The 19,851-nt window shown below is 57.5% G+C and overlaps 1 protein-coding gene and 1 long non-coding RNA gene across 7 annotated transcripts; both read left to right on the plus strand.

Annotated features, from left to right (window-relative positions):
• Positions 1 to 239: 239 nt before the first annotated feature.
• SLC35H1 (solute carrier family 35 member H1) lies at positions 240 to 10,276 on the plus strand. Of its 6 annotated transcripts, none has more exons than XM_086330828.1 (10): positions 240 to 280; positions 2,631 to 2,983; positions 3,297 to 3,447; positions 4,227 to 4,290; positions 4,793 to 4,965; positions 5,404 to 5,572; positions 5,654 to 5,737; positions 7,965 to 8,140; positions 9,267 to 9,396; positions 9,724 to 10,276. In XM_086330828.1, the coding sequence occupies exons 6-10, from the start codon at positions 5,452 to 5,454 to the stop codon at positions 9,852 to 9,854; spliced, it is 642 nt and encodes a 213-aa protein (XP_086186954.1). In that variant the 5' UTR covers positions 240 to 280; positions 2,631 to 2,983; positions 3,297 to 3,447; positions 4,227 to 4,290; positions 4,793 to 4,965; positions 5,404 to 5,451; the 3' UTR covers positions 9,855 to 10,276. The 6 variants fall into 6 exon arrangements, with proteins under 6 accessions (XP_086186954.1, XP_086186949.1, XP_086186955.1 ...); XM_086330823.1 differs by having other exon boundaries at positions 4,793 to 4,865; XM_086330824.1 differs by lacking the exon at positions 240 to 280 and adding an exon at positions 878 to 962 and having other exon boundaries at positions 4,793 to 4,865.
• A 68-nt stretch (positions 10,277 to 10,344) lies between these two features.
• Positions 10,345 to 13,095, plus strand: LOC147360094 (uncharacterized). Its single transcript, XR_015138615.1, has 2 exons — positions 10,345 to 10,448; positions 12,101 to 13,095. It is a non-coding gene; the product is annotated as an uncharacterized LOC147360094 (long non-coding RNA).
• Positions 13,096 to 19,851: the final 6,756 nt, after the last annotated feature.

Genomic DNA, 19,851 nt, shown 5'->3' on the forward strand with positions numbered 1-19,851 from the left:
ACAGGAGACACAACCAAGGGGAATGCTCAGGCCGGGTCCCTGGGGAGCCAAGGCTCACAGCACGCGATTTCGCAGACCGCACGGGAGGACCGGCCCCCGATCCCGCCCAGCCCAGCCCAGCCCCGCCCAGCCCCGCCCAACACGACCCCGCCCCCGACACGCTCCGCCCCTAGCCCCGGCCGCACCCCCAGCGGCTTCCGGCAGAAGCGCCCCCTAGCGGCGGCGGTGGGCCTCGCATTTCCGGCAGGAGGATCCGGGCCTGCAGCGCCGGCAGGGCGAGGTGAGTGGGCGCGCGGCGGGCCTTCCGCGCGCTCCCGGGGTTGGAGGGGGACCCGGGCGGGGCTGCAAGCGGGGTCCAGGCTCGGCGCCGCGCGCCGCTGCCGCGGGGCCCATCGGGGTCCTGCTCTTCCCGGGCCTCGGTATCGCGATCGTGGAGGGGCCTGGGCCTCCGCGCTCTTTCCCCGCGCCGGGACCCAGGCGGGCATCGCGCGGACCCGGCCCAGCACTTGGAGAGGCCGCATCCCGCCGTGGGGTGGGAGTCATGGGTGGGTGGTAAACACGTGGACAAACAAGGAAACGTCAGGTAGTGGGAGGTGCCACCAGGATTAGAGGCCCCGCTCCCCACACCCCTACCCCGCCCCAGGCCCCGAGATTTTCAGCCAAGCAAAGATCCGCGGCCGCGAATACAAAGAAGGACACGGACCTGATGTGTTGGACAAATGGCCAGGGGCCAGCTTGGCGGGTGCGGGGTGGGGAGGAGAAGATGAGGTTGCAGAAGCTGGCAGAGGCCGGAGGCTGGGAGGCCTTCCCCTCGGGTCTGCTGAGGAGTTGGGATTAACCCTATGAGGGCCTGGTCTGCTTTCTGTGCTCAGGCCACCTCTGCGGCTGGATGGCTGCCTCCAGGCTGTAGGAGGAATTGGAAGCAGGAACACCAGTGAGGGGCCTCGTTAACTTTCGAAAAGGTGCTCCCTGTGGGCTGGGATCCTCACGGGGACTTCCCGAAGGTGGCGGGCCTGGGCTGGCTCCTTGAAAGAAGGGCAGGATTTGAATAGTGGAGGGAGCGCATACATGGCAGTGTTGGAGCCGGAACCACTCCAGAAGCCAGAAGATATAAGAAGACAATTCCCAGCAGGGTGCTGACCGTCCTCATGTGGGAGCCCAGGGCAAACCATGGAGAGGGAGTGCCAAGAGATAGCTCGCCTAGTACCAGCAGCCCCCCCGCCCCCGCCCCACGTTAACAGTTGGCAACATCTGGAGACATTTTTGGTCGTCCCAACTTGCAGGAAAGGGATGCTCCAGGCCTCTTGTGCATAACGACCAGGGATGCAGCTAAACATCCTCCCGTGCACAGACAGGGTTTCTCCCAGCCAAGGATTATCTAGCCCCAAATAGCACTAACGCCACAGTTGGGCAGCCTTGGTACAGAGGAAGGAGCGTGGGCCTGGAGTTCTGTCAGAGGTGGGTTTGGTGCCCACATGCTCCACTCTGGCCACGTGAAGGAGTCTGACGCGGGGAGCACAGGTTTCCAGAATTTCCCGAAGAGAACCACAGCCTCTGATGTCCTTCGGGCCTTGCACCAGCTCCCACAAGGGGGAGGGGACACAGTAAGCCAGGCTCCAGAGTACAGAACTGAGTGCTTTCCTTTTGGAAAGGACTGGGGGTGGGGGAGGTAAGATATGTCAGATCGGAAGGCTTCCAGAAGGAGGTGGCATTTCAGCAGAGAGGAGCGTGGGGAAGGAGAGACACACAGATGGGGCTGCAGGTGGGTCACACTTGACCCGGGTCCACCTGGTCTTCCCCCTACCCCAACCTGCCAGCTCTGGACGCTCATTAGACTTGGCTGGATTGATAAGGCGGCAGGGCTTGGTTTCATTGGTTTTCTTTGGCTGAGACTTGAAGGCAGGCATCGCCTCTTTGGAAATAGTTGTTAGAGGCTAAGGCACAGGAGGCATTAGTTTTCTGGTTCATTTTCAATGCCTCGAAGACCAGATTGTCCCCTGAAAATTACGTGCCCTCTCTCATCGAACCATATAGGGAACACAGGGTGCCAGGCAGCTATAAGCTGTCGTGAACACCACGCCTCCTGTGTGCCTGAGGCTCACCGCCCAACGATGGGGCACACAGCCGGCTCTCAGGCCTGGCACACGTGTGATGACGGAGGAGTGGGGGAGCAGCCATGTCTCGGGGCCTGTGGGGGCAGCGCTCCCCCAGGAGGAGCCATCCGAGCTGATGATCAGTAGAACCGCAGAGGAGGGAATGCAGGGCATGCAGAGCATTCGGCTCCCTGTGGCAGCAGGGAAGAGCCTGATGTGCCTAGGGAAAAGCAGGCCCTGGGTGAGACGGGCAGGCCTCCTTAGCCAGGGGAGGGTCTTGGTCTTGCTGTAAGAGCCCTGGCAGCTGCTGAAGGGCTGCAGCTGCTCTGACATGATTACATTTGCATTTTTAAAAGGTCACTTTGGTGCGAATTCATGGAGAAGAGCTCTAGGTGACAGGAGAGTGGAGGTGACAGATTGTGGGGAGTCCCGTGGCCTGGGCAGCCCCTGCTCCCTGCAGGCCAGGGCCGGGGTGGCCGTGTTGGGTCACCCGCTCCCTGCCCCAGCCAACCGGCGTGGCCCTTTTCCTCTTTCTAGTCTCAGCTCTGGGGTCCAGCGAGCCGCGTCCACCGTGATCATGGAGAGGGTCAGCTCGGTCCACCAGCCCCGAAGGTGAGGACGGCACCTGGGGCTCCCTGGACGATTCCAGATCATGGAAGCGGCAGCCGGGAGGCGTGCTTGCTGAAAGTCGCAGGCCCAGCCCGACCGGCCCTTCCTGAGGGGCGTCTTCCCGAGAGGTGGTTGCTGCCCCTGCCGGCCAGCGTCTGCGGATGGGGAGGTGTGCCCCCGACGTGGCCTTCGTGTGGAGGGCGGTGCTGACCCTGGGGCTCGTGCTGCTGTACTACTGCTTCTCCATCGGCATCACCTTCTACAACAAGTGGCTGACCAAGGTACACGGGGGGCTGCGGCGCCCCCTAATATTTAGCAGCCTGGCTTCAGCCAGGGCTTCAGCCAGCCAGCCTGGGAGCCAGTCCACACCAGTGGGGGGACAGGGCCTCGCTGGGGAGTCCCCAGAAATACCGGGATGGAGGGGCATCAGGAAAGGGGGAGACTGGGGAGTGAGCCAGAGCAAACGCGGGGGGTCAGAGGGCCCCTCAAACACTGCAGAGGCCCCTGAACCCGCAGCCAGGCCAGCAGGAGTTGGGGCGCTGGGTAGGGGTAGGCGGTCATGGAGGCGCTCCACTGTGTGCTTGGGCTCCCCAGAGCTTCCACTTCCCCCTCTTCATGACAATGCTGCACTTGGCCGTGATCTTCCTGTTCTCCGCCCTGTCCAGGGCCCTGGCTCAGTGCTCCAGCCACAGGGCCCGCGTGGTGCTGAGCTGGCCGGACTACCTCAGGAGAGTGGCTCCCACCGGTACGTGCCTGCCTGCGGGCCGGAGTGGGGGGCAGCTCAGAGGGAAAGGAAGGCATGAAGCTGAGCCCATCCAGGGTCATTCCTCTCTGTGTCCTCCCTACCCCCACTGCCTCATGGGGGGTGGGCAGGGATGGGGGGGTGTGGTGGCTTGGCCTACACCCTTGACACGTGCATCACGGCCTGGAGACGCTGGTCAGAGGGTGCATCACAGCCGGCCCTGAGACGGGGTGCGGGAGCCCAGGGGAGGGACCAGCTGGCGGCCGCGCGGGAGGGCTTCCGGGAGCGGGGACTGTGGGCTGAGACCTGGGGGGGCGCGGGTCCCCTCGGAGGGGAGGCCCCCATGCCCTCGGGAGAGGCTTGGTGCGTGGGCAGGTCTGCCAGGGAACTGAAAGTGTCTCCGGAAGCTGAGGACTCAGCTGTCAGGAGAGGAAACAGAACTGAGAAGGCAGCTGGCTCAGATCCTGGAGGACCAAGTCCTGGGGGTGGGGGACGGTGTGTTTCATCCCGAGGGAGGGAGCCAGTCTGCAGAGTTTCCGGTGGGGGGTCCTCAGGATCAAGTGAACACCCCTCCCTCATGGGGGTGAGGGCGTGGCATTCCTAATATCCAACAAGTGGGAAGCGGTTAGACAGTGGACTGTTGCCCTAATGCTGGAGCAGCCCCCTCCGCTTTAGGGGCGTGGGGCCAGGAGTTAACCCTTCAGGTTGCTGGGTGGAAAAGAAAGCTCCAGGAGGGCTCCTACCCGGGCGGGGTGTCCCACGGGTGCCCTGTGTCTCCACAGCACTGGCCACAGCGCTGGATGTGGGCTTGTCCAACTGGAGCTTCCTCTACATCACTGTCTCGCTGTGAGTACTGAGCCCTTTGGCCGTCTGTCCAGCAGGCTGGGGCGGGGGGCTGCACCTTCCTGCCAGGTCCCTGCCAGGCAGCAGGGAAGGGGGCATGGAGGGCAGAGGGAGCAGCTATTGTTTATCTCAGATTCTGCGCTTCAGCGAGCCATGTGTGGCTGCCCCCTCTTTCTCCATTTCTCTCTTCCCTCCTTAATCCTGATCTCCGCTAAAGAGCAGGTAAATCACAGGACTCAGGAAGCTCAGTTTTTTTTATTTTCTGGTGATAATCAGAGGCCTCCGAGTCAGAGATTCCTTCCGATTAAAGGTCGCGTGTCAACCCAGACGACTTGGCTTCCCTTCTTTGGTCTTTTGTGTCCCGTGGGGCCTGCGGCCCACAGGGAGGTCAGGGGTCTCCCCTGGCCTCCTCCCGCCCCCTGGGGGCACCGAGTGGGCTCCTTTCCTGGCAGTAAGTCCGCGTCGCCGGCTCCAGCAGTGCATCATAGGGACGTTTCCCTTGCAGGTACACGATGACCAAGTCCTCAGCCGTCCTCTTCATCCTCATCTTCTCTCTGATCTTCAAGCTGGAGGAGCTGGTGAGGCCCCAGCTTTCCTCGCGTCCCGCCAGCCCCCACCGATGCTAAGAATAGAAAGCGGGAGCTGCTCAGTGGCTTGTCCCTGCCTGTGACCAAGGAGGCAAGCCCAGCTCAGTGGCACTCTATCCCTGGGGACAGACCCGGGGCGCTGCTGGAGAAGATTTAGGGACCGGTGTGGCAGGAGCGGTGACCACAGGAGATGGGGTTCAAGGACGTGGGACTGGGGCAGTGGGTCCTGGGGGCTCCCTGCTGTGCAGCTGGGGCCCTTCATGTGCTGGGTCCAGGGGGGCGGTGGGGCCACATGGGGCCATAGGCCCGCTGTAGGCAGCACTACTGCCCTGTTTCAGGGTCTGGGGTCCATGCCAACCAGGTGTCAGCCCTGGTAACATCGAGTGGAAGGGACCAGCCAGGACCCCAGGGTGGGGCAAGAAGAAGGAGGCCTTGCCCCAGGGGCAGCCAAGATGGTCACTGACCCCCAGTCTCCCAGGCGTGATGAACCCAAGTTGATTGCGGTTGCTCCCCCGCCCTCTGCTTTCAGCGCGCGGCGCTAGTCTTGGTGGTCCTGCTCATCGCCGGGGGCCTCTTCATGTTCACCTACAAGTCGACGCAGTTCAACATCGAGGGCTTCGCCTTGGTGCTGGGTGCCTCTTTCATCGGCGGCATTCGCTGGACCCTCACCCAGATGCTCCTGCAGAAGGCGGAACTTGGTGAGCAAGAGCCCGGGGCACCGGGCAGGGTGCAGGCGGGCCGGGCCGGGCGTGATGGCTCACACGAGTCACTTTGTGCAGGACTCCAGAATCCCATCGACACCATGTTCCACCTGCAGCCACTCATGTTCCTGGGGCTCTTCCCTCTCTTTGCTGTGTTTGAAGGTACGTGGGGTCATCCACCGTGGGGGGACCTCAGCACAGAGCTCTGATCTCTGCTCGGAGCCCAGCGCTGTGGTAGCTGCAGAGGTTCCAGAGATTAGCGATGGTGGTCCCGACCCTGGCAGTACTTGGTTTGGGGGCTGGACAGACACTTAAACCAAGGGGCTAGAATCTCGCAGGATAAATGCTACTGAGAAATCCCATGTAAAACACACCAGGCAGTAATGATGGTAAATGCACACAGCCCTCAAGGTATACCAGGGCTGTTCTGATTGTTCCAAACATATCGACTCCTTTAATACTCCCCCAAAACCCCACGTGCCAGTACTAGGACTGCCTCATCTTGCAGATAAACTGCGGCAGAGAGAAGTCAAGATAGCCTTGCTCAAGGTCCCATAGGTCATATACAAGCCAGCCCCTGGCTCTGGAGTCCCTCTCTTAACCGCGATGCCCTCTTTCTCTTACTTGGAGTAGAGTCATGAATGACTCCAGGTTGGTGGCCAGAAAGGCAAGCTGAGGCTTCCCAAACAGTGCATTTTTGGAGAATGAATGGGATTTTGACCCCCTAATGGGGGCGGGCGCCTCAGAAAGTGGGAACAGGAGGTTCAGACGTGGAGAGGTGTGTGGGATTGGCCTTGGCTGTTTCTCAGTCAGGCAGCGGAGGAGTGAGGAAGGGGCGGGTGGGCAGTTCCTTCCCCCCTTCCCTCCTCCCCTCCCATGGAAGAGTTAGAAGGATGTGTCTAGCCTGGGTCGGGGGGGCCACCATGTTCCCCTCCCTGACGTTTTGGAATTGGTCTTCGTCCTGTCTGTTAATCCTTCCTTCCAGAGTCCCTTCTGTCCTCAGGGTCATTACAGAGAATTCTGTCCCACATCCATTTAAGTTCCAAGCAGTGAAGCGTCTCAAACCTCTCGGAGAAGATTATTCTGCAGCTCCGTTGTCCAGGAAACTTGTGTTCTGCAGCCTCATTTTTTTTTCCCCTGTTTTAAAATCTCTCTCCATCCCCTCCTTATGCCCCTCACCAAGCCCCACACTCTCCCTCCCTTCCCGGATGTTTACACCATTTCCCCATCTCTGCAAACCCTCACCCGAGAGCCCCTCGTAGTCATCACTTAGCAAAGCTGCATGGATTTAGCTTCTTTAATCTTTTCTGGTAAATTAATCCCCGAAGCGCCTTCATTACTTATGTTGCTCTTCCCCGAATTCCCTTCAATTTGCCGACGCCTTTGCAGTGCTGCCGAGCCCAGCACCAGACGAGATGTCCTGCGTCAGAAGGCTGTGTGCCCAGGGGGCTCCGCATTCTGCTTCTCCTCGGTGCTTCCCTCCAAAAGCCTCACAGGGCTCGGCCAGCCTCCCGCTCCCAAGAGTGTCCATTTGCTGAGTCTAGGGCTTACCTTCCCACCAACTTCTACCCCCAGGACCCTTTCCTGTTCTCTCAGATGGGCAGTGCTGGAGAGCCAAGAGTCCTCTGAAAGTCTGGGCACAACTTGGTGTGTGGAGGCCTGTGTGGCTGTCTCTGGAACAAGGGGCCGTGGTTTTGTCGTGTCTTTGAATGTGTGTGTGTTTACTTTTTGAGAACTGTTCATCAAACTATACTGTCCAGCCTGGTCCCTTTTGTTTTGTCAGTGGGGAAACGGTGGTCCAGAAAGGGCGCATGTCTCGGCTGCACCCCACAGCTCTGTAGTTAGATGAGAAGGTGTGTATGGAGTTTTGTCCCTGGACCCACCTGGAGTGAAGGGCCTCCCCCAGCGGCCCAGGGCACTGACAGTCCTCATGTAGCAGGTGCCCCATCTTCTTTGGGCCATGGGGTCTCACAGCTGCCAAGGCCACAGGAAGTCACAGCCCACCCCGCCGCCTCCTCCCCAAAGACGGGTGGTACACAGGGTGTGAAGGAGCAAGGCGCTTCCACCTGATGCCCCCTGTGTGCCAGTCCCCCGCTCTAGTCCAGAGGCTCAGAAGCCTCCATCAGGCCCTGTTAGGATCCTTGGCTTGTATCGCCCCTGGGCTCCCTGGCAGCCGGCCCTGCTTTCTGGTTTCCCCAAGTCCCCGGCCATCTGCCTGAGATTCTCTGACACCTCCCGTCCCGGGACTCTGGGCCTCAGACAGGTGGCGGTTGCAGGGAGGGTGGGGTGCAGCTGTGGCAAATCACACCACAGCTGTGGTGGGGTGAGGCCGCCCAGGCAGGCACACCCAGGACGTGGCCCCCCCGCTCTCTCCCCCCATTGCTTCCAGGTCTCCATTTGTCCACATCTGAGAAAATCTTCCGTTTCCAGGACACAGGGCTGCTCCTGCGGGTGCTCGGGAGCCTCTTCCTTGGCGGGATTCTCGCCTTTGGTTTGGGCTTCTCTGAGTTCCTCCTGGTCTCCAGGACCTCCAGCCTCACTCTCTCCATTGCTGGCATTTTTAAGGTACAGTCTTGGAGGCGACCCCAGTCCTGTCTTAGAGGGGAGCTCCTCTCCGGCGGGTGTCCCAACTCCTGCTTCCCAGAGCCCTGCGGGGAAGAGACGGAAGTGCCTGTCTCATCTGGCAGTCAGTCCATCATCATCACAGCCCAGAGTGGGGGTGGGGGGGTGGCGGGGGGGCAGCCCTGCTTCACAGATGGGGAAACAGACATGAAGAGCTGCCCTTACCCAGGGATATACAGCTAGCAGGTGGCCGAGCTGACTCCACTAGGCCCGGGACGTGTTTACATCTTACCAAGAAAGCCAACTCTAGTCATTAGGCAGTGGCCTGGAGTCAGGATTGAGAAGTCCCCAGTCAGACTCATCAGCATAGGGTCCTGTACTTGGCAGTGATTGATTGACAGTGTCTGCCAGGAGCACAGTGAGGGGTGGTTCTATCACGAGGGCCCTGCGGCTGCTGATCCTGCCTTTACCGCTGTCTAGGAGCCCCTAGCCGTCTCCTTGCATCACTTCTCCCCTTCTTCCCCCCATCTTCACTCACTGCTTCCTGCTCTGGGCTGTGGACAGGCAGATCCTGATCCTGGAGCAGTGTTCCCTGAAACCAGCCGAACAGGGCTCCCTGAGGGTCTCGCCCACCCAGTGATGACACGTGAGCCGTGTTTCTCAGAATGTCATCTGATCAGTCCCCTTTGCAGCCCGTGCTTACGAAGAACCCTGTGACCAGTGTGTCCTGTAGAGCCCAGTGTGACTGCATCCACCCCCGCCCACGGCAGCAGAGGCGCTCCGTGCACAGGTGCTTCTGGAAGGGCAGCTGTCCTTCCTGCCTGTGGACGTGGCTGCGGACTTGCTACCCTGTGTCCCCAGCCTGGATTCGGTCTGCCTCTTCCAGTCCAGACAGAATTCTGTGAAAAGCACCTCCCCTCTGTCCACAGTAACACAGAGCAGGGGAGGCCTCAGGCTGGTCCCCAAACTCAGAGAGGCCTACCCCTTTGCATTGCAGGGAGTTTGGGCAGGTCTGCCTCTCCCCTGCGGTGTGACGGTGTGACGGCGGCCCCAAGCCCCACCTTCCTTTGCAAGGAGCATCCCCCGCCCCGGCCCTGAGCACGCCCCCTCCCTGCCTCTCTTCCCGCAGGAAGTCTGCACTTTGCTGTTGGCAGCACATCTTCTGGGTGACCAGATCAGCCTCCTGAACTGGCTGGGCTTTGCCCTCTGCCTCTCAGGAATATCTCTGCACATCGCCCTCAAAGCCCTGCACACCAGAGGTACCCAGAGCCCCCTTTCGGAAGCCTGTCTCCTGGTGACGCTCTCCCCCTGGATCTCCCCTCTGCCCATCCCTGCCAGGAGGCAGGTGGCTCTCGACCCCCCAAGCCATTTGCAGTCCAGTCTGCTCAGTTCAGCTGCCCCTGCCCTGGCTGTTCCTCTAATTAAGGGAGTTCGCCTGGTGATTCGACCACCTCCACTCCTCCAAGAAGTTGTGGGGGTCATCTCCAGGGAGTGGGCGGGGGCCTGGGTCCCTCGGCACGCTCTCCTGTCAGGCTGGGGCAGGCAGATCCTTGCTGGATGTGTGATGCTGCTGTCTCTGTCCCCAGGTGATGGCGCCCCTAAGCCCCTGAAGGGGCTGGGCTCCAACCCCGACCTGGAGCTGCTGCTCCGGAGCAGCCAGCCAGAGGATGAGGACAACGAGGAGGAGGAATACTTTGTGGCCCAGGGGCAGCAGTGAGCAGCCAGGGGACCAGTCAGCGGCTTGGGGACCCGGGTGGTTCCTCCCGGCCGCTGGGCAGCAGTGGGCCCAGCGTCTCCCGGGCCAGGCCTCGGAAGGGCATGCGACCGGTGCTGGGGCCAGGGCAGAGAGCTGGTGTGCCGGGTGCGCGCCAGGCCAGCCTCGGGCCTGGCCGGAGCAGGGGCCCAGCGCACTGGTGTCTCAGCAGGAGCAGGGAGCGGGCTGTTGCAGCCGCTCGCCTGGCTCTGAGAGCCAGGATGGTGATTTTAGAGAGAAGACAGGTTTCCGGGGGGCTGGGCTTGGACTGCAGTGCAGTTAGGGACGGGAGGTGGGGACGCTGGGGCCCCCGTCACCTGGAGACTGTCCTTTCTCCGCAAGCAGACCTATTTATAGCTTGGAAATAAAGGATTTCCGGCCCACTGGCCACCTTGTGCTGCCTGGAGGTGTGGGGGCGGGGGCCCAGCCCCTCCCCTTCCGCCTCCTTCAGCGGACTCGCCTGTGTCTCTTCTCCCGGCCGCCTGTGTCTCTTGTCTCCCGTCGGAGCCCCAGGGCCCTCTCCTGGGACCCCACCACACCTGCAGGCGGCAAGAACAGGTACTGAGTTTCATATTCTGGGGACTCCAGTGTTTTCACAGCCTGATTTGAATATTGACTCCCGTCATTCACTGTGTGACCTTAAGCAAATTACCTAACCTCTCTGAACCGCAGTCTTTTCATCTGTGGAATGGGGATAATGGTTATCTCAGAGTTGTTCTGAGGACCAAGTCAATGTTGGTAGCAGATCAAACGTTATTTTCGCACATATTCTGAAAGTCCTTTGACAACCATGGAGCCAAGACCCTAAGTGAATAGGCATGCTAAAGTTCACGGCCGGCTCCGTGTGTCTACATGTGTGTCTACGGGACATGTATGGAGCGGTTATGGGCCTCTGGGACCTGGGGCTTCTGCCACCTGCCCACTAGTCTGCAGTCCTCTTTATAAAATGGAGAGAAAGGAGATGAGATGCCCCTCTCTACGTGGCTGCCCTGCCTGGGAGCGGGCAGGCAGGTGGTCCTTCTGAGCCCCAGTGCTCCCAGCACTCACAGCAGGTGGCGCCACCGCACCAGGCTTTGGCTCCGGAAACCGCCCGTAGCTGGGCACCGGCCAAACCCAGGCAGAGTCCTGGGAGGAGGACCTGCCCTGGTGCCTCCAGGTAGAGGGACTTGTTATGAGTTGGTCTAATCAGATCAGAGCCAGGACAGCCCAGCCCATCAAGCCCAGGAGAACGTTAATGTTTTAGAAACAGGTTGACAGACTTTCTCCGTGAAGGACCAGATAGTAAATATTTTCCGTTCGGGGGCCATATGGTCCCTGTGGCAGCTCCTCAAGTCTGCTTTGTGGCGGGAAAGCGGCCACAGACAGAGATACAGAAGCAAAAGGGCGGGGCCGTGTTCCAGGGAACGCTTCCTGCAAAACCAGGGTTCCACCTGCGTGCTGGAGTTTGCCAACCCCTGCTGTAAAAGAAGCCTTAAGAACAACTTTGAGTCCCATGCTGTCTTAGGACTAGGAAAACTGAGGCCCAGGAGGGGGCAGTGAGTAGCCTGAGGCCCCCAGGGCTTCTGGGCCCAGGAGGAATTAGAATCCAGGTCTCCTGCCGCCAGCTCAGCTTCACAACGCAGACTTCTCCCACAAATGGAGGTGTGACACCCAGGACTCCCCCGAGGTGGTGTCTTACGTGGTTCTTGCACCTCCACCCCGCCCTCAGATTCTGTAGGCTCAGAGGGTAGGATTAAAGGAAGCTTGTGCTCCACACCGCTGATGTGGGGAGAGCCAGCAGACAGGAGGGGCCAGGGCCTCCACCTCTGCCAGAGAACCTGCTTGGGATGCAGAATGCTTGGGCGGTGGGGAGAAGCTGCCAGAGCCCCGCTGGCTCAGGTGGATGAGAGCTTCCTGTCTGCTCCCCACTCCATCTCCCTCTCCCCACACAGGGAACAAGTGCTGTCCGGTACAGTAATTACAGGGAGAGCAGGGGACCCCACTACCAGAACGCTGGGTTCAGTGGCGGCCCCTCACTTAGCACCATTTATCAGCCAAGCCTAGAGGAGGGCTTCCCTCTCCTCCTCCCCGCATCGGGCCCACCCAGTCGCCTGGCCTCCCAGCTCAAACAGCGTCACCCTCAGCTTTGAGCCCTGGGAGCACCCATGCTGTCTGCAGCCATTGCATCTCAGGGCTGCAGTGTCGCCATGGCAACTCCATTGCGCACACAGGTTGAAGGAAGCTGAGGATGTGACTTGTCTCCAAGGCTGTGGCGTCTGTCCCCACGAAGCCTCCAGCTCCAGCGCTTCTGCTGAGGAGGGGGCCGGGGAGGAGGGCTGACCCACAGGTTCGAGTTTTAAGTGCTTACATGCCCACCACCTCTCCAGGGGCCTACAGTGGGAAGAAGGTTAATGCCCCCAATATATGAGCATGTCTGCAGTTGGGGGCGTGGTGAGGATGAGAACAAGCTGGAGTTTGCCTGTGGGAGAAAGCTGAGACATCAGGCTGGACCAGGAATACCCTCATCTTCCTTCTGGTACCCTCTCTGCCAGGAGTGCTTAGGGGATCACATCTTACCTGTTAACACTCCATTCTGCTGAGAAAAACCTAGAAGTTCCAGTGGCTTCTGGACAGTAGAGTGGACAATAGAGTTCCACAGCACCAAGAGAACTGTCTTTGTGAAACTTGCCACAGCTTGCTGCATCACAGACTAACAGACTGAGTGCGATTGCTGATTTGCAATCCAGAGAGCTGAGGGTGGGGACCCCAGATCATCCACCGGGGCCGACAGCATTCGGTGAGCGCGGGCCGTGTGCCAGACACTGCTGGACCTGGGACAGAGACTGTGTCCTTGGAGAGACGGCAGACAGGGCCATCATTCCTCCCGCGCAGGGAAGCGTTGAGGCACGGGACGAAGGGAGTGGGGAGGAGACCACAGTGGACATTCACCAGGCACCTTCTAAGCCTCTCACGTCAGTCATTTAATCTCTAACAAGCCCAATACAGTCAAAATTGATTGTACCTATTTTCATTGCTGTGGAAACTGAGCTCAGAGACATTGAGCATGATAGTGCCTAAGAACACAGCCTCGGGATTCCACCAGACCTGGGTTCACATTCCTCCTTGGCCCTGGGATCAGCTGTGTGTCTCGGGCATGCCGCTGATCCCCTCTGAGCCCATGTCCTTTTCTGTAAAGATGAAATGATAATATATATCTTTTAGCGAAGCTGTTGTGAAGATGAACTAGTGTATGTAAAGCAGTTAACACATACGGGACACACAGTAATAACCATTCAGCAAACGTCAGCCGTGGGGATGCGACATAAATTGCCTGGATGACAAAGCAAGTGAGAGGCAGAGTCAACACTGAGGTCCTGGCCTTTGAGGTCACCGTCCCTGCTGCCATGCCTGGAACAGTGGAGACACTTGACAGACACTTGTTTCATGAAGGAATTTCCAACAGTGGAAAGTGAAGTGAGGTTTTCCCCGGGTTCCGAGGACTAGTCTAACTTCTAAATGATCTGCCGAACAAGAAAAGGCTGTCCCCTCACCACCACCCATCCCTGCCGGCCTCCCAGCCATCCCCTTGAGCCTCCATCCTAACCACACAGCCTTGACATCAGCCGGGCCCCTTTGACCTTGTTTCATAGTAACCAGTTAGCCTGACTTCTGTTCCCATGGTTATACAGTTTCGTTGGCAACTAGTACATTTCCCCAGAAACGCCCACAAGCCCTAGTCCGGCTGGCGTCCTGCCGATGGGTTCATCTTTTTCTCCTGGATATCTGATGAGAACTCTCCTGCTGGGCCAACAGAGGGACAGAACAGAGAAGCAGGAGGAAATGCACTCAAATGCATTCAATAACTGTTTCTGGAGCAAGTCCCCCCATGCCCTGCCCAGCGAGAGCTGCTGGAGATACACAAGGCATTATAGATGCTGTTGCTGTCCTCAAGAAGCTTCTGCAGGGCTTTTAAATCTAATGGGTTTCCTGGGAAGTATACCCAGAGGTAAAGATTAAAGTCCATGATGTTATTTAGAGAGGGGGTTTGGAAAAACACCTGCAGAAGGGAGGCAACAGAGGCAGGTTTCAGCGGAGGGAGGAGTCAAGCTTCAAGGCAGGTGCGACAAAGGCCTCAGTCAACCCCATGGGAGCTTTGGAGCTGGGATGACCCTGCAGAGCTGTCAAAAGCCAAGGTGAGAGAGGCTCAGGCCTTCACGCTTCCACACTGGTCTGTCATTGGAATTGAGTCTACCCTGGAAGGAGGCACAGCCTTGGGTGAGATAGTTTTCTTCCAATCAAGACAGCTCTCCAAAGAGGGCTGACCATCCCTCCAGCCACACTCCCAGGGGCTCATAGAGTAAGTCTTTCATTCCCAAAGGGCGACCTGCAGCCCATCACAGCATCCACCACACACAGCGTCCACAGTCTGGCCCAAGGTCACTCACCTCCCTCGCCCCCAAGTGCACCCGGGAGCCCTCATGGTGGGGCTCACACCTCCCAGTGCCCGCCTTCTGCTTGTCTGCTCTGCAGATGACCAGAGATCCCTGAGGAGGAAAGCAACATCTGACATGTATGAGCATTTTCCTAGGGGAGGGTCTCTTGACCCCCCCCTCCAGAGATTAAGAACCACTAGCCCAAGGAAAGTGAGACTTATCCAAAACTTCAGAACATGATCAGAGATGCACAGTATTAGTGCTCAGTGAATACCAGCGGATGGATGAAGGATGGGTGGATGGATAAATGGGCGGATGGATAGATGCCAAAACAAGACAGTGTGGAAGGCAGAGAAAAAGGAGCAACCAACTCTGCCTGGGGCAGGAGGAAAGCAAAGATTCCCAGTAGCAGCTGTCCCTTTTGAAGTGAGCCTTGAAGACTGGATAGGAGTTGCCAAGCAGACGGAAGGAGACAGGCATACCAGGCAGGGGCAAGAGCAGACGCAGGCACAGTTGTGAGCGAACGTGGGGACAGTGCGTTTCGCCCCCACGGGAATTAGCTCACCATGGCAGGTCACAAGTGCACACAGGTAAGGTGGAGGGGGGGAGGTCTTCTCCTTTAGAAAGCTCCCAGGTTCCCAGGAGGTGTCTTGATAGGAATTACTCATGTTGTTCTTGAACAGGTAGGTATCTCTTCTCCACGCCACCAACACTTTACCTCCAGGTGGGAGGGTGGGGGAAGTCCTAAAGATAACCCCACCCAAGCGAAGGGCATCTGGTCATTTACCACGTCCTTACCCGTCTTTCGCCTTTGCAGTCCATCCCTGGGAGGTCGGTGGTACCAGTCGCCCCACTTTGCAGAGGAGAAACAGGCTCCAGGAGCCAGGTGACTCGCCCAAGGTCACTCACCTCCCTCGCCCCCAAGCATAGCCAGGAGCCCTCACAGCAGATCTGACACCTCCCAGCGCTCTCTTTTCCACTTCTCTGCTCTGCAGCCCTCTACTAGGATGCCAGGAGCCTCACCCACCTCCTGCGATTCCGCCCTTCTGGTTAGCGACCGGAAGAATTGCCGGCCGCAGGGGGATCAAGGGCCTGGGGCAACCGCATCCCGCTGGCCATGTTTTGCTCTGGGAGGAATCCCCCACTGAGCCAAAGCCTCCGTCCTGTTCCAGGGCTGCCCCATGAATTAAACATGCCCCCGTGGTTAACTCAGTAATGCTTTTATTAATAGTTAATTACTCAGTGCGCACTGGGGAAATGAGGCTCACTCAGGCCTCGTAAATTAAGGCAGCGATCTCGTGAAAGAAGCCAATGGGAGTTCATTACCCCCTCTGTCGCCGCACCCCCTGGCTGGCCATTTAGCGGCGCTAAACGACGGGGTGGGCGGAGGAGGGGACCTTCCCTGGGTGGAGGTGGGAAGCGGCGGATGAACATACTCCAGTTTCCTAAGTGGAAGGGCCTGAGCTGGGTGTGGCGAGACCTGTCGGCCTGGGGATGTGATGCCCTGGCGGTTGTCATCGGCCTGTGTCCTTGTCACTTCCCGGGACTCGGCGCGGGCCCCCAGGGACTCCGGTCCGGGGCAGGGCCCCCTGTCCCAGGCCGGGAGGAGCGGGTCCCGGCGCTCCCGCCGCGGGCTCCCTCCCCAACGCCGTCTTTCTCTTCTCAGCGGTGTCAGGCTTCCCCGGCTAGGTTTTTGTTGTGGCTGAAGCCAATTTCCCATCCTGATTTTGCGGCTGAGCTGAAGGGGCTTGTGCTAACCTGGTTTAGCTTTTCTAAATTTAACTTTCTCCCATGTTTTGTTACCCCAGAGACAGAAGCCCCTCTGTTTATCTTCCTGGGAAATGAAAGCAAGCCTCTGCTTTGAATCTACTACGTGCCAGGAGTGTCCCCGCACCCCCTCCGACACCCCCCACCCCCGCCCCGCCCCGCCCCGGCCGGGGTTTATGTCGATTGGTTCTCAGGTTCAGTTGTGCCTTTGGGTCAGTGACTGTGCCTCCCTGGGTTTCCATTTCTTCACGTGAAAATGAAGATCATAATACTACCTGCTTCTGGAGTTACCGTGATGATTAAGTGAAGTAATAGATGTGACATACTTCGAATCCTGCTGAATACATAGTAAGTTCTCTCTAAGGGGCAGCTACTATTATTATTTCTACAACTGCACGGCCATTTTACAGATGAGCAAAGTGAGGTTTTAAATCTTTGTTTTGACTTCTTCGAGGATGCTGGACCCAGAACTTCATGTGGCCAGCACTCATCACTTCCCTTCTGTGGAGCCAAAGCCAGGCGCCAGTCTCTCCTCCAGAAAGGCACACTGGCCAAGTCCCAGCAGCCAGGGAAGATGTGTCCCTGCCTTGATGCAGAGCCCTGCCGAGGCAGCCCAGGCTGAGACACAGGAGCGCAGACGCTGTTGCTGGGCTGGCCTGGGTTCAAATCCCACCACACCCACTAGCTGTCACGTGCATCCCTGCTGCCCCAGCTTCCATTTTGGGCAAAATAGGCTCCTGGTAGCACCTACCTCCTTGCACGATCATGAGGATTTATGCTTGAAAGCGCCTGACACCCCTTAGCCTTCTCCGAGAGCTCCCTGCACCTGGACTCACAAAACCCCTCCCTCCCTGGGTTGTTGGAGGCCCCCATGGAGATGATGGCATCCAACTGCCTTCAAGCAGGAAATTGTGAAAGAACCGAGCTGCTGGTGTTCTCTGCTCAACGGTGGAGATTTTGGAGAGCCTCCGAGGTTAAACAGGCTTCCCAGGTATCTAAGTGGTAAAGAATCTGCCTGCCATTGCAGGAGACACAGGAGATGCGGGCTTGATCCCTGGATTAGGAAGATCCCCTGGGGGAGAAAATGGCAACCCATTCCAGTAGGCTTGCCTGAAAAATTCCACAGACAGAGGAAACTGGCAGGCTACAGTCCAGGAGGTCACAAAGAGTTAGGCAGGACTGAGGCCTGAGCATGCGTGCCGAGGTTAAATACTCGAGGTTAAAACCCCACAGATGCTCTGTCCCCTGGCCTGATGAGGATTCTCCTGGGACAAGTGACGCAGAGGGTTGGGGACAGGTGGCCTCCTGAAACCCACTCAGGCCACGAATTGCCTTGCAGGCGAAGGTCAGCCTCTCTTCTGTGACCCCACCTCCAAACTGCCAGAGCCACACACAGGGGCAAGAAGTCCCGGCAGGAGCTTGAGGAGTGCAGCTCCAGGTTCATCTATAATACGTGGCGTTAGATTTAAATGTCATTGCTGCGGGCGGCTGACCCAGGTCCCCACACAATGGGCCACGAGGGCCGCCTTCACCGCCTCTTCATCTTCCTGGCGGTAGCTGACCAAAGGGAGGGAGATTTGGTTTCTTAAAAAACTAAACAGTTGTTGAGCACTCTGGCGTTGCCTGGGCAACAGCCGAGGGGGAGAGAGAAGCATCTTATTGTTTAAAGTTATTCTTGCTCAATTTCAAAGGGTTGTTCTGAAAAGACCCGAATCGTCCAAGCAGCCAGGTCGGTCCTCTCTCCCTCTCTTTCTTCCTCTCTCTCCCCTGGCCCGACCAGCCATGCAATCCTGGCTCCTGTCTTCCGTCAGCCCCCAGCCCTGTCTTCCCAATCGGGGGCTGTGGGAGGGGTCCTGGCCTTGCTGAACATCAGGACCTGGGAGATAATTCCCTCCTGTTCTGTGTGTTCACCCCCCGGCCCAGGGGCCTCGTGTGGAATAAACACACAAATAACAGGCCAGCAAGGAGGATCCCTGCTCCCCCACTCCACGGGCTGCTTTGTCAGCCACCCGACCTGGGATATGGACATGAGTTTGACTCCGTGACTTAGAAGTCAGCTCACAGAAGTGCCTGAACTTGGTGGAGTAGGGGCGGGAGGAGTCCCGGCCATATAACCCAGAGGTGGGCATCTCGGTCCTCAGGCCCAGCCTGGGCAAGACCAAGGTGACTCTTGTGCCAGGTCATTGCTCAGGATCCGGGGCTGAGTGTAGCCCTGTGCCCCTCCACCCTTTGAGTGACACTGTTTTGGAATTGTTTACACGTCTCTCTTCCCCATGAGACTGTCAACTCCCTGACAGCAGAGGCGCATCTATTCATCTCTGTGTATTCTTGTAAGCTGCCTCAAATCCTTTCAGGAGCAAGGCAAATTCTGACAATTTAGATGAGACAAACATATATTTTTAATTAAAACTGTTTAGATGGTGAATACATACATACAATACAAAATTCTAAGTTCAAAAGGAATGAGTACCCATGTCTACTGCTGCCGTGTCTCCCTCTATGGGGACAGCCATGGTTTTCTTCTGATGTTTCCTTCCAGAGAGGTCCTACTCATATAGAGGCAAATGGGCATCACACAAAATATATCAGTCACATCTCTAGCTCCTGTGTCTAGCACAAGGCCCAGAATACATAGATGCTTGATAAAAGTTTGTCAAATAGCTGGACATACAAACAGAGGGATGGATGGATGGAGGGTTGGGTATTGCATGCATGGGTGGATGGCTGGAGGATGGATGGGTGGGTGGATAGATGGATGACTGGATGGACAGAGGGATGGATGGATGGATAGAGGGATAGACTGATGGGTAATTGGATGGATGGGTGGGTGGATGGATGGATGACTGGATGGACAGAGGGATGGATGGATGGATAGAGGGATGGACTGATGGGTAGTTGGATGGATGGGTGGGTGGATGGATGGATGGATGGTTGGATGGGTGGGTGTAGCTCTTGTACTGTTAGCTCCCTTTTCCCCCAGGTGTCTGAGTTCCCCGACCAGGAGTTCCTTGAGAGAAACATGGAGACCCAGCATCAGACCCGTTGGCCTGTGTTCTTCAGATGGAGACATTTAATAGGTAGTTGGGTTGTGGCGTCTTATTTCACTGCTAATAACAGAGATCTAATGACAATGGCTTGAGTCCATAAAGGTTTTCTTTTTCTTTGACGAGTTTGATAGGGGTTCAACCCTCAATGATACCAGAGTTGGGAAAAACGAACAGAGAGGAGGCACTTTCCTTTCCATCACTCTCCACTCCAGGATTTCACCCATTTAGGGCCACAGACCCCTGGGCCTCTGGTGAAGCCTATGGACTCCTTCCCCAAATAGCCTTTTTAAATACATAGAAGATACATAGAATTACAAAAGAAGCCAATTATACTGAAATAGGGAGGCGCTAGTGGTAAAGAACCCGCCTGCAAATGCAGGAGACAGAAGAGGTGCAGGTTCAACCCCTCGGTTGGAGAGATCCCTTGAAGGAGGGCATGGCAACCCACTCCAGTATTCTTGCCTGGAGAATCCCATGGACAGAGGAACCTGGTGGGCTACAGTCCATAGGGTTGCAGAGTCAAACACAACTGAAGTGACTTAGCATAGTGAAATCGAGTTTTCAAAATATTTACAAAACAAATGTGTGATACAGCCCTATAGGTGCTTCTCTATTAACGCACTAGATAACAAGATCTAGCGACACCTCTATTAACTCCCACAATTTTGAAGCTCTGATGAGTGTCAATGATATTTTAAAATGTCTGCAACCGCTGTAATGTGATAGGAAATAATC

This window comes from Bos grunniens, chromosome 13 (genome assembly GCF_055505025.1).
Source record: "Bos grunniens cultivar Pamir isolate PY7600 chromosome 13, Bosgru_T2T1.0, whole genome shotgun sequence".
NCBI classification, from domain to species: Eukaryota; Metazoa; Chordata; class Mammalia; order Artiodactyla; family Bovidae; genus Bos; species Bos grunniens.

What these genes read in the sequence shown, in the direction of transcription:
- SLC35H1 (XM_086330823.1), top strand. Translation starts at nt 2,864, where the DNA reads ATGGGGAGGTGTGCCCCCGACGTGGCCTTCGTGTGGAGGGCGGTGCTG. An exon ending in CTCTACATCACTGTCTCGCT is followed by an intron (nt 4,291 to 4,792) that starts GTGAGTACTGAG and finishes TTTCCCTTGCAG; the next exon opens with GTACACGATGACCAAGTCCT. An exon ending in CAAAGCCCTGCACACCAGAG is followed by an intron (nt 9,397 to 9,723) that starts GTACCCAGAGCC and finishes CTCTGTCCCCAG; the next exon opens with GTGATGGCGCCCCTAAGCCC.